This window comes from Coregonus clupeaformis, chromosome 1 (genome assembly GCF_020615455.1).
Source record: "Coregonus clupeaformis isolate EN_2021a chromosome 1, ASM2061545v1, whole genome shotgun sequence".
Classification (NCBI taxonomy): Eukaryota; Metazoa; Chordata; class Actinopteri; order Salmoniformes; family Salmonidae; genus Coregonus; species Coregonus clupeaformis.
The window spans coordinates 70,845,260-70,858,738 of record NC_059192.1 but is presented as its reverse complement, the minus strand read 5'-3'; the positions used below and the strand labels follow the sequence as shown (position 1 = coordinate 70,858,738).

Sequence of the window (13,479 nt, the reverse complement as noted above, 5' to 3'; positions counted from 1 at the left end):
TAAAGATGTTGAAACTATTTTCAGCATGACTGGTATTGCTTGTACAATCGCGAGATAACTGTCTTAATTCGATATTATTGTTAAAACAGCGATACATTATTTTAATGTGTTAGGATACACTTATAAGATTTCTTTTGAGTAGAAATGTTTGAATCTTACTGTTTGAAACATAGAGTTAATGCAAGGATTGTGCCTGATATCATGAACATGTTGATTATTAGGTTACCATATTCACATATTAGTCACTATATACAGTGGGGGAAAAAAGTATTTAGTCAGCCACCAATTGTGCATGTTCTCCCACTTAAAAAGATGAGAGAGGCCTGTAATTTTCATCATAGGTACACGTCAACTATGACAGACAAATTGTGGGAAAAAAATCCAGAAAGTCACATTGTAGGATTTTTAATTAATTTATTTGCAAATTATGGTGGAAAATAAGTATTTGGTCACCTACAAACAAGCAAGATTTCTGGCTCTCACAGACCTGTAACTACTTCTTTAAGAGGCTCCTCTGTCCTCCACTCGTTACCTGTATTAATGGCACCTGTTTGAACTTGTTATCAGTATAAAAGACACCTGTCCACAACCTCAAACAGTCACACTCCAAACTCCACTATGGCCAAGACCAAAGAGCTGTCAAAGGACACCAGAAACAAAATTGTAGACCTGCACCAGGCTGGGAAGACTGAATCTGCAATAGGTAAGCAGCTTGGTTTGAAGAAATCAACTGTGGGAGCAATTATTAGGAAATGGAAGACATACAAAACCACTGATAATCTCCCTTGATCTGGGGCTCCATGCAAGATCTCACCCCGTGGGGTCAAAATGATCACAAGAACGGTGAGCAAAAATCCCAGAACCACACGGGGGGACCTAGTGAATGACCTGCAGAGAGCTGGGACCAAAGTAACAAAGCCTACCATCAGTAACACACTACGCCGCCAGGGACTCAAATCCTGCAGTGCCAGACGTGTCCCCCTGCTTAAGACAGTACATGTCCAGGCCCGTCTGAAGTTTGCTAGAGTGCATTTGGATGATCCAGAAGAGGATTGGGAGAATGTCATTTGGTCAGATGAAACCAAAATAGAACTTTCTGGTAAAAACTCAACTCGTCGTGTTTGGAGGACAAAGAATGCTGAGTTGCATCCAAAGAACACCATACCTTCTGTGAAGCATGGGGGTGGAAACATCATGCTTTGGGGCTGTTTTTCTGCAAAGGGACCAGGACGACTGATCCGTGTAAAGGAAAGAATGAATGGGGCCATGTATCGTGAGATTTTGAGTGAAAACCTCCTTCCATCAGCAAGAGCATTGAAGATGAAACGTGGCTGGGTCTTTCAGCATGACAATGATCCCAAACACACCGCCCGGGCAACGAAGGAGTGGCTTCGTAAGAAGCATTTCAAGGTCCTGGAGTGGCCTAGCCAGTCTCCAGATCTCAACCCCATAGAAAATCTTTGGAGGGAGTTGAAAGTCCGTGTTGCCCAGCGACAGCCCCAAAACATCACTGCTCTAGAGGAGATCTGCATGGAGGAATGGGCCAAAATACCAGCAACAGTGTGTGAAAACCTTGAAGACTTACAGAAAACGTTTGACCTGTGTCATTGCCAACAAAGGGTATATAACAAAGTATTGAGAAACTTTTGTTATTGACCAAATACTTATTTTCCACCATAATTTGCAAATAAATTCATTAAAAATCCTACAATGTGATTTTCTGGATTTTCTTTTCTCATTTTGTCTGTCATAGTTGACGTGTACCTATGAGTAAAATTACAGGCCTCTCATCTTTTTAAGTGGGAGAACTTGCACAATTGGTGGCTGACTAAATACCTTTTTCCCCACTGTACATATGAAGTATTTGGAGGTGTTGATATGGGACTATTAATTCCCAAAGGGGGGGATTGATGTGGATTTTTAGAGTGGTACATATCTCTGTTGCTAGGCAAAAATGTAATTGGTTCCTATCATGGGGTTTGGTGTGTGTGACATAGGAATGTTTATACTATTTTCATCTGATCTGACCTTTGGTTGAATTCCTCAATCCTAACTAGTCCAAGGCTGTACTGATTTATCAGTGATTGAAACCAGAGTGTTATCCTTGGTATCTCTCCTCAGGCATATTATGGGAACAGAGTCAGGGTTGAACAGAGTTGAACATGGTACCTATTAACAGTCTGAAATGTCACTCATTGAACAATATGCAATTGATAATCGCATAGCATTGGATGCTATTACAGTAGATAAAGGGGGAATGTATGCGATTATAGGGGGAGATGCATGTTGTACATCAGAATAGGAAGGTTTTGGGAATTTAACTAAAGCTATGGGAAATATTAGAGAAATACAGGATGGGATTAGTGATTACAGCTAGAGATGTATCATTCAATATTAACGCAAGGAGGGAAAGTACAAATTAATCTATATCATGATATTCAAGTGTAGAGTCCATTGATAATGTTGATTGAGGAGTGGGGAATGTGATGTTGGAACTGTATAACGGTGGATATAAGGTTTACAGGATTGGAAATGTGGAAACAATACTACCTCAGTCGATCAGATAGTGCCCCAAGTGGCCAGAGAAAAGCTTGGGGGTCCTCTGAATGAAGAAATTGATAATGTATTTGAAGTTATTTTTATTGTGATATATTAATCTACCTATATTGTAGTCTACATGTAACGTAGAAATTGTCATGAATCAATGTATTTTCTGGGATGATGTCATGAGGTTAGGAATTCATTTGTATGTTTTGTTTGTTTGGTTCAAGTAATGTTATATCTGTGGAATTTTACTTACAACAGAAAAAGAATGGAAATGGGGGATTGATATTACGTATTTTATACAGTATTAGCTCATGTTTGGAATATTGAGAGCTGCATAAGGATTTGGAGGATGAGGACATTCCATGTATTTATATCTGTCACTGGTGGGTGCCAGAAGGTATGCGGGCCAAGATAGCTGGGGGGGCCACTGGTGCTAATCTTGGAAGGAGTACGTGATGGGATATCCTGACTAGGGTGCAACACGATACCATATAGGATGATCCTATATGTGGCGAGGAGTGACACTCAATAATGGTTGGCACCTGTTGGATAGAATTAGCTTGCAAACAAGTATATAAGCTAAGAGATTTCCTTTGTTCAGTTAGTTCATATAGCAATGGGCCACCCACGGGCCGTTTGCCATGTGAACCCGGTACAGCAATATTAAATACTTTTAATCAACTCTCCATGTAAGTGTTTAACTATTCTATTGCGTCCTGAATTACTCGATACCAGAAAATTCATCATAACATTTGTTCATTTTTTTTTTTTCATTCACTTTTTTTTTATTGCGCAACAGGCTTAAAATTAATCTAGGTTTAAAGTGAAAACTAAACTTAGATTAGAGGAAGGATTTAATTTAACTAGGATTATTTTAAAACCTAGGTTTAAAATTTGGTGCAACAAGATTAATAGATAAACCTTGATTTCACCAAGTTTAACAGTTCATCCATGTTGGTGCAACCCACCCACACAGTTTATACACACACACCTGCTTGAGATGACGTTGTTCTGCAGCTCCTGTCTGTCGAAGGTGGCGAGGGCACACATCCCACCGTACACCGCTACATTACTCGGGGACAGGAGCTGGACACACAATCAATACCGCCATGCAGTACAGGAGGTTGGCACATCAACAGAAACAATCATTAGCATTTGTCTAGTAGCAATTGTTGATAAACAACAACACATTATGGAAAACTCTCCCCATTCATCAACAGCAACATTTTGTTTTCTATGTATGTTCTTCCTTTCTCCGGCCACAGGGGACAGCGAAAGTACAGAGTTCACCTTTAAAAAGGCAGACTGAGACAACTCAGGGAAGTCACAGACTTCACCTTTAAGGTACTACACAGACAGAAAGACAAGCAGACAGGCAAGCAGACAAGCAGACAGGCAGACAGGCAAGCAGACCGGCAAGCAGACAGACCTCAGTGAAGTCACAGACAGGCAGACTAACCTCAGCAAAGTCACAGTGGTCGAAGGAGGCCAGCAGGAAGCACTTGGCTGCTTGTTTGTACTTTCTGGAGGCCAGCTCAGCAAGGCCTGGGGGACAGACAGACAGACAGATGGGGAGGAGGAGGAACAATGAGAAAGAAGGAGAGGTCTAATTAACCTGTTAGAGTGTGTGGGGAGAAAACCCAGTAAAAGCACAATGGATTAGTCAGTTTAAAACTAAATCATTAGCATGAGCGTCTGCACCCTTTGAAGGTTGGCATCTGTTGTTAGTGTGTTTGTTGAAGGTTGGCATCTGTTGTTAGTGTGGTTTTATACTTTCTAGAGAACAACAGGTGAAAACACTTAGTACACAGCAAATTGGCCATTGTTACCTAGTGTTGATTTTTCAGTGTGTTAAATTAATACTCATTGGTGTAAAAGAACACCCATCATTGTCATATTTCCCAGCATGCTCTATTGCAGGTATATTTTTAGAATTGTTTGTTTCAAAATCTATGTTTTTGCACATTGATTGATTAATTAATCTTATGCTATTCAAATATAAGGACATACATTTTCTAAACTAATCCAATATATTACTTGGATTATTTGCATCCATTACAGAAATGGTTGTTCCAGTTTAGATACTTTAGGTAGTCTCATATCTTACTCTTCCCAACCCTGGCAGTCGTTGTGAATGCAGGTTGCGGCTGATAAAAAATGCCAAAGTTTGAATATCCCCACTCTGGCTGGATTCCAATAGGAATTACACATCAATTTGCAAACCAGCATTATGTGACTTGCAGGCATGCAGTGGCCTGTAAGACACAAGTTTCAGGCCCTAAAAGTAAGGCCTTATGAAATAAGTATTCTATTGTGTTAAAGGCCCAGTGCAGTCAAAATTCAGTTTTTCCTGTGTTTTTTATCCTATAGTAGCACAGCTAGTGAAACTAACACTTTAAACGTGTTGAAAGATTAGATCAGTGTTATTTACTGATAGTTGCTGGTTGAAAATACAATTTACAAAGAACCTTCTAATCAGCCTGTTTGCATGGGCAGGAGTTTCGGCTTGCATGGTGACATCACCAGGCGGTAAATTGATTAATAAATGGAAGATGTAATATGTTATTATTCAAATGAAAATAAAGCTACTGAATTAGTCGTTATTTTCTTCACTCTCTCTGGTAAATTTTACATACACAAAAACAAACATTTGAAATCTGTCCCGAAATGTAATATATGTTTACTTGAAATAAAATATTTAGTAAAATCTCTAGAATGAGTCAATAACAAAACATAACTACGTATTCTTCCAACTCTATAATTGGTTTATACCACTATAACCCCCTGACCTTATTCAATTTATTTTATTTGAGGTACTGTGATTTTTATTTATTTGTTTTACTTTAATGTTATTGTATGTTTCTTAAGAAAAAATATATACTTGTAGTGATGTCCTATTTTTATTTGCTATTGTATTGTAATTTGAAATGCAATAAAAAATTAAAATTAAACTATAGAAGAGTTCCAAACCTCTCTCCCAATAACAGCTAGTTAAGTTTTCCCTTCCCCACCTCAGACCACTCCCAGACAGTCCTAGCAAGATTCTTGCTTGAGAAATAGTTTTTGTGCTAACAAGCTATTTTTGTCCATTTTAATGGAGAACTATTACAGTAAGGTACATAATTGTTACCCAGAAATTATTTGATATAAAAATGGCTGCATTGGGCCTTTAAATAATTTAATTTTAATGTTGACATATTCGCTTAGAATCGGACTTGGTGAAGTCCACAGGACTGAAAATGTATGAATGCAACAACCATGTCTAGGTCACTAACAAAAACGGTAATGGGTGGTAACTCTACAATTCACTCGAAAGGCAAGGCACTCTGGGGAATATGCAAATAAGGCATTACACTAAGCAGTGTGTTAATTTAACACTGTCCCTCTGTCTATACGGGTCCACACTTTCAGAAATAGTTTTGGCCTCAGTGGCCAATCAGAATGTGCACCATGGCTAAATATTTGGTTGCTACATTTACAGTCTTATGTATCGAGTTGTCATCAACTCCAATTCGAATGTTAGTCCGTTATAGCCTAGTTCGTTAAATAAGATCCAATATAAAGAGAAAGGGGGTATGTCCACTCACCGTTGTACTGCTATAAATGTAATGTTTTATAAACATCATGGAACCATCTTGGAGATCTTATTTGCACTTCTCCAGAAATAGCATTGCATTCGAGCCATGTACGTTCTCACCATAAACCCATGGATGGTAAATCTTTCTAATAAATTCATCAAATTAAACAAAAACACTCAATCTGTCTTTTAAACCAACAACAATATTTCTAAATAGGATTGGGTCAGAAGCATGATATCATAAATCACATCTCTCATTCCATGAGCATAAGGCACTGTGTGCACACGTAGGCAAAAGGGCTCTATGGCAGGAGGCATGGTTGTTTGTCCTATCCATTGAAAATAGTTTGTTAAATAGTATTCACTAACCCTACAATAGACCTAGTTATAACAAACATGTAGCCAACTGGCTTCAACATGGAAATATTTGTTTACACACATTGCATTCGCATTTTGAAAATGCACTGCATGTTCGAGCCATGGACAATTGGACATTGCCCAAATGTTATAATAAGATTAGCCTACGATAGCCGTTGATATGGCCTGTTATTGACTTTGCCACGTGAAAGGTAAACAAACGAACAGGCTAATAGCCATGGCTACAAGTGGATTCAGCACCAATGACAGTGATCGGAATTCCTGCGATTTGACAGTTTAGGTGCAACAGATGAAAGTGGAAGACTAGGCTACCGTGCGCCTCCGCTGGCAAAATCGATGCCATAACCAATTGCGTTACAGCTAAGACCAGCTTTTGGTGAGTCTTACATTTTACCAGTAGCGCTGCTTGAAATGTGCACATTGGCGCACATTTAAAGAAACACCTCAAATATCTCCACCCCTCCAACCTCAGTGCAAGCGAGCTGATATGACTGGTGACTTACCAACCCTGGCGCCAGAGTTGGAAAGTAGCAGACTGCTGGCTTTTACAAGTCAAAATTGCCAAAGAGCGTGCATTTGAAAATAGAGCCCTCATTGTTGATTTAACACTGGAAAATGTGATCTGTACATCTCTTTGTAGCACAACAAAGACAGAGTGAATTACCTGCAGCACATTTTAATTTGGTGAGGACTGACTGACTCTGGCAATCTCTCTCCCCTCGTTGCTGAAACAAAAATAACAAAGATATTCCCTCAGTAAAGAAGAAGATATTCCCTCAGAAAAGAAGAACACTTCTGGGTTTGTCTTTTAGAAGACAGTAGAAGACTTAAAGTTGTCTCTCTCAGAGGAACCCATGACTTACCTCTGCTATCTCTGGAGTGGATTCGGCTTTGCTCACATAACTAAGGACGTGGGACCAGTTCTGGAGGTAGACACTAACCTGATGGATGAAAACACACTCACTTCAGTAAGAAACCCTATAGGACACAAATATCAAGACTGCCCTCTAGTGTTAGTCACTGGAGTTAATCAGATCACAGAGAAAGCGAGAGTTTGAGCGAGTGAGGGAGAGAACGAGAGAGGAATATCTCCCTTCTGCCCTCTGGACAAAGAATAATACATCAGAACATTGACCACTAACTATAATGATGACATACCTTGATGACATTAAGACACATGTTTATTACATGCTTGGCGCTAGTGCAGTAGTCTCGGGCTCGGGAGTAGCACTTGAGGGCGTTGCTGAGGTCACCGCAGTCCAAGTAGTGGTCCCCAAGATCATCATGACCCCGCCTGAAGTGAAAATAAATAGTATTAAGAGGGTTCGGGTCAGAACCAGAGGGGCAGCAGGTAGCTTAGCGCTTAAGAGGGCTGGGCCAGTAACCGACTAGGTGAAAAATCTGTCAATGTGCACTTGAGCAAGGTACTTAACCCTAATTGCTCCAGTAAATCGCTCTGGATTAGAGCATCTGCTAAATGACTAAAATGTCAAATGTAGGAAGAGAAGGCAGGAAAGGAAAATGTATGTTTCTCCCCCTTTGGCCTGAACAAAACACTACGCAGAATGACTGATCTACAAATTTACTTTACAACTTTTCATTGCAAATGACCTTACATTAAAAACTACTACTACTAGTCAACTACTCAGTGATTACTTCTAAGTGATCAAGATTTACAAATCAATCCAGCACCTTACTCAGGCCGATCCTCTCGGAGGTGAGGATTAGATTTACAAATCAATCCAGCGCCTAACTTAGGCCGATCCTCTCGGCGGTGAGGATTATTCAAATCTAAATATAAAGCCAGGTTTATTATCTACTTGCAAACAACCATAGCTTCTCCCACCCACCTGATGCTCTCTTTGATGGAGTTGCCTTTGTAGTTCTTCAGGTCAGTGTCCAGTTTCTCCAGTTTGAGCAGAGCCTTTTTCCTGGTCGACTCGGCCCACGCTGTGTCCAGAGGAGGGGGGTCCACTGCCCCGCCCTCCACAACAGCATCTGGAGCCACCTGGACCTCTCTGAACACACCTCAAATGAATAAAACACTAAAAGAAAATCACAAAATACACTTTCCAACAACAGGCTAAGCTAGGGTTGTCCTCCAGCTACACCAACAACAGGCTAAGCTAGGGTTGTCCTCCAGCTACACCAACAACAGGCTAAGCTAGGGTTGTCCTCCAGCTACACCAACAACAGGCTAAGCTAGGGTTGTCCTCCAGCTACACCAACAACAGGCTAATCTAGGGTTGTCCTCCAGCTACACCAACAACAGGCTAAGCTAGGGTTGTCCTCCAGCTACACCAACAACAGGCTAATCTAGGGTTGTCCTCCAGCTACACCAACAACAGGCTAAGCTAGGGTTGTCCTCCAGCTACACCAACAACAGGCTAAGCTAGGGTTGTCCTCCAGCTACACCAACATTTTACATTTTAGTCATTTAGCAGACGCTCTTATCCAGAGCGACTTACAGGAGCAATTAGGGTTAAGTGCCTTGCTCAAGGGCACAGACAGATTTTTCACCTAGTCGGCTCGGGGATTAGAACCAGCGACCTTTCGGTTACAGGCACAATGCTCTTAACCACTAAGCTACCTGCCGCCCAACAACAGGCTAAGCTAGGGTTGTCCTCCAGCTACACCAACAACAGGCTAAGCTAGGGTTGTCCTCCAGCTACACCAACAACAGGCTAAGTTAGGGTTGTCCTCCAGCTACACCAACAACAGGCTAAGCTAAGGTTGTCCTCCAGCTACACCAACAACAGGCTAAGCTAAGGTTGTCCTCCAGCTACACCAACAACAGGCTAAGCTAGTGTTGTCCTACAGCTGCACCAACAACAGGCTAAGCTAGGGTTGTCCTCCAGCTACACCAACAACAGGCTAAGCTAGGGTTGTCCTCCAGCTACACCAACAACAGGCTAAGCTAAGGTTGTCCTCCAGCTACACCAACAACAGGCTAAGCTAAGGTTGTCCTCCAGCTACACCAACAACCGGCTAAGCTAGGGTTGTCCTCCAGCTACACCAACAACAGGCTAAGCTAGGGTTGTCCTCCAGCTACACCAACAACAGGCTAACTAGGGTTGTCCTCCAGCTACACCAACAACAGGCTAAGCTAAGGTTGTCCTCCAGCTACACCAACAACAGGCTAAGCTAGGGTTGTCCTCCAGCTACACCAACAACATGCTAAGCTAAGGTTGTCCTCCAGCTACACCAACAACAGGCTAAGCTAAGGTTGTCCTCCAGCAACACCAACAACAGGCTAAGCTAGGGTTGTCCTCCAGCTACACCAACAACAGGCTAAGCTAGGGTTGTCCTCCAGCTACACCAACAACAGGCTAAGCTAGGTTTGTCCTCTAGCTACAACAACAACAACAGGCTAAGCTAGGGTTGTCCTCCAGCTACAACAACAACAGGCTAAGCTAGGGTTGTCCTCCAGCTACAACAACAGGCTAAGCTACGGTTGTCCTCCAGCTACACGTACCTGGTGGCCTCTGTGAGTTTGCGGTGGATCTCCTCGTACACGTCAACGTTGAAGGTCCTGTGGACGAAGGACAGTGCCATCTTCAAGGCTTCGGCCCGGAGCTGGGGACAGTGCTCTGCTATGAACTGCAGCCTCTCAATGCGCATCAGTCCACTGTAGCTGGACACATACTGCTCCAGGTCCTACAGAGAGAGAAAGACCGAGACACACACACCTCAGTGAGACAAATGCCTAAAAAGGTAGATTTTTCACTCAATAGTCTACATACCCATTGTATAGATTCATTTGATCTCAGTAGAAACGTGTCATTTGTATGGTATTGGAGTCCAGTCTACATGAAATAAGTGGGCCTTTACAATGTTAGTAGGGGGAAACCCTGGATAGATTCATACCAGCGTGGGGTTTTCCACCACATAGTTGACATCTGGTGCATTCTGCTGGTCCTCCTGTGGGTCAGCATCTATCTGCATGGGCTCCACAACCCCCTGAAGAAGAGAGGACATACACTGATAAGTGTCATATAACAGTGTGGAACAATCAATGAAGGGAATACTGACTGTCTGCAATAGGGCTGTCCCCGACCCAAAAAAATATTGGTCGACCTAGAGGGAGTCCGACCAGTAATTGATTTGATTGTGCCGGTCCAGGCTCAGACTTGCTGCGCAGTGTTAAAAAAAAAAAAGACAGCGAGTGACTGTGTGACTAGCACCCATTGTCTCTCTCTCTTTCCTGCTGCAGGAAAAACATGACCTATTCCTTCAACCTTTGTTCTCTTTACGTGACACATGTATGTATTGCATGCACGTGACCAATAGGGCCTGACCTATAGCATATCATAATCACATCAATAAATAGGTTATAACAAACGGCGAACACCGTAACAGCAAAACGGATGCAGAGGATGTGACAAACTCGAAAAACGGGGGAATATTTACTGGTTGCTCAGGAGGTAAAGGGGAATTCAGATGTGTGGAATAAATGTGACTAGTTGTGGAACATACTGGAGATCAAGAAACAGAAGGTAAGAAGCTTTGCTGCATATTATGTGAGCCAAACAGGTGCTGGTAGATTACAATATAATGTTTCTGACCGCTTAGAACAATGTAAACAACACTAAATAAATTATAAGCGTACCAGAGAGTCTGTTGTAATGTTTTTTTGGTAAGCCTTTATTAAAGCAAAGACTAAAAACAGTCGCATTCATTCGTGAATGCAATTTCCGAAATGGAACGATTTATTTATAGTTTAAGCTAATTATTCAAGGCTCGTTTTATTTTATTTAAAAACTAAAATGTTTGATTGCATTTACATTTTAGTCATTTAGCAGACGCTCTTATCCGGAGCGACTTACAGTTAGTGAGTGCATACATTTTCATACTGGTCCCCCGTGGGAATCAAACCCACAACCCTGGCGTTGCAAGCGCCATGCTCTACCAACTGAGCTACACAGGACTACATTTCAAATCATGAATGACTTGTTTGCTGTGTGATGACATGAACGAATGAATGATTGATACAGTAGTATTGAAATATAGGCCTAAGTAAGTTACAGTATTAAGACTAATCAGGATGCGCTCTTAGACAAACAGCTCGATGGTGGTTATACAAGGCTGCTATACTAAGCCTACTAATGATAATGACATCACTTATTACAAAAAGTAAAAGTAGTGTTATTATTATTAGTATTATTATTATAAATATTATTTTTTAGACAATTTGGAACAGTGTAAACACTAAATAAATTATAAATAATACCAGAGAGGCTGTTCTTTTTCTTTTACCCCCTTTTTCTCCCCAATTTCGTGATATCCCATTTCGATCTTGTCTCACCGCTGCAACTCCCCAATGGGCTTGGGAGAGGCGAAGGTCGAGTCATGCATCCTTCGAAACATGACCCGCCAAACCGCGCTTCTTAACACCCGCCCGCTTAACCCTGGAAGCCAGCCGCACCAATGTGTCGGAGGAAACAACATTCAACTGACAACCGAAGTCAGGCCCGCCACAAGGAGTCGCTAGAGCAAGCCCCCCCTAGCCAAACCCTCCCCTAACCCATGGCCAGTGATTTCAATAGGCAGCAGCAGTCTCTAATGTGCTAGTGATGGCTATTTAACAGTTTGATGGCCTTGAGATAGAAGCTGTTTTTCATTCTCTCGGTCCCAGCTTTGATGCACCTGTACTGACCTCGCCTTCTGGATGATAGCGGGGTGAACAGGCAGTGGCTCGGGTGGTTGATGTCCTCGATTATCTTTTTGGCCTTCCTGTGACATCAGGTGCTGTAGGTGTCTTGGAGGATGGGTAGTTTGCCCCCGGTAATGCGTTCGGCAGACCGCACCACCCTCTGGAGAGCCCTGCGGTTGCGTGCGGTGCAGTGCCCTTACCAGGCAGTGATACAGCCCGACAGGATGCTCTCAATTGTGCATCTGTAAAAGTTTGTGAGGGTTTTAGGTGCCAAGCCCAATTTCTTCAGCCTCCTGAGGTTGAAGAGGCTCTGTTGCGCCTTGTTCACCACTTTCTCCACTGCGGTCCCGTCGATGTGGATAGGGTGGTGAACCCTCTGCTGTTTCCTGAAGTCCACGACCATCTCCTTTGTTTTGTTGACGTTGAGTGAGAGGTTATTTTCCTAGCACCACACTCCCAGAGCCCTCACCTCCTCCCTGTAGGCGGTCTCGTCATTGTTGGTAATCAAGCCTACTACTGCGGTGTCATCTGCAAACTTGATGATTGAGTTGGAGGCGTGCTTGGCCACGCAGTCATGGGTGAACAGGGAGTACAGGAGGGGGCTGAGCACACACCTTTGTGGGGCCCCAGTGTTGAGGATCAGCGAAGTGGAGATGTTTCTTACCTTCACCACCTGGGGGCGGCCCGTCAGGAAGTCCAGGACCCAGTTGCACAGGGCGGGGTTCAGACCCAGGGCCTCAAGCTTAATGATGAGCTTGGAGGGTACTATGGTGTTGAATGCTGAGCTATAGTCAATGAACAGCATTCTTACATAGGTATTCCTCTTGTCCAGATGGGATAGGGCAGTTTGATGGCGATTGCATCGTCTGTGGATCTATTGGGGTGGTTAGCAAATTGAAGTGGGTCTAGGGTGACAGGTAAGGCAGAGGTGATATGATCCTTGACTAGTCTCTCAAAGCACTTCATGATGACAGAGGTGAGTGCTACAGGGCGATAGTCATTTAGTTCAGTTACCTTTGCTTTCTTTGGTACAGGAACAATGGTGGCCATCTTGAAGCATGTGGGAACAGCAGACTGGGAATGGGAGAGATTGAATATGTCCGTAAACACAACAGCCAGCTGGCCTGCGCATGCTCTGAGGACACGGCTAGGGATGCCGTCTGGGCCGGCAGCCTTGTGGGGGTTAACATGCTTAAATGTCCATGTTGGCCATGGAGAAGGAGAGGCCACAGTCCTTGCCACAGACCTTGTTAGTGGGCCTCGTCAGTGGCACTGTGTTATCCTCAAAGTGGGCGAAGAAGGTGTTTAGCTTGTCTGGAAGCGA

General features: G+C 42.8%; 1 protein-coding gene across 1 annotated transcript in view; it reads right to left on the bottom strand.

Moving 5' to 3' along the window:
- The window catches only part of LOC121577663 (COP9 signalosome complex subunit 1), a 37,503-nt gene that overhangs the window by 19,248 nt on the left and 4,776 nt on the right, over positions 1-13,479 (bottom strand). Inside the window, exons 2-9 of the mRNA XM_041891436.1 lie at positions 10,370-10,462; positions 9,978-10,159; positions 8,353-8,520; positions 7,661-7,796; positions 7,366-7,443; positions 7,167-7,227; positions 4,007-4,092; positions 3,539-3,633 (exon numbers count right to left, since the gene is read on the bottom strand). Coding sequence (XP_041747370.1) covers positions 3,539-3,633; positions 4,007-4,092; positions 7,167-7,227; positions 7,366-7,443; positions 7,661-7,796; positions 8,353-8,520; positions 9,978-10,159; positions 10,370-10,462 — 899 coding nt within the window. The remainder of the gene's footprint in view (positions 1-3,538; positions 3,634-4,006; positions 4,093-7,166; positions 7,228-7,365; positions 7,444-7,660; positions 7,797-8,352; positions 8,521-9,977; positions 10,160-10,369; positions 10,463-13,479) is intronic.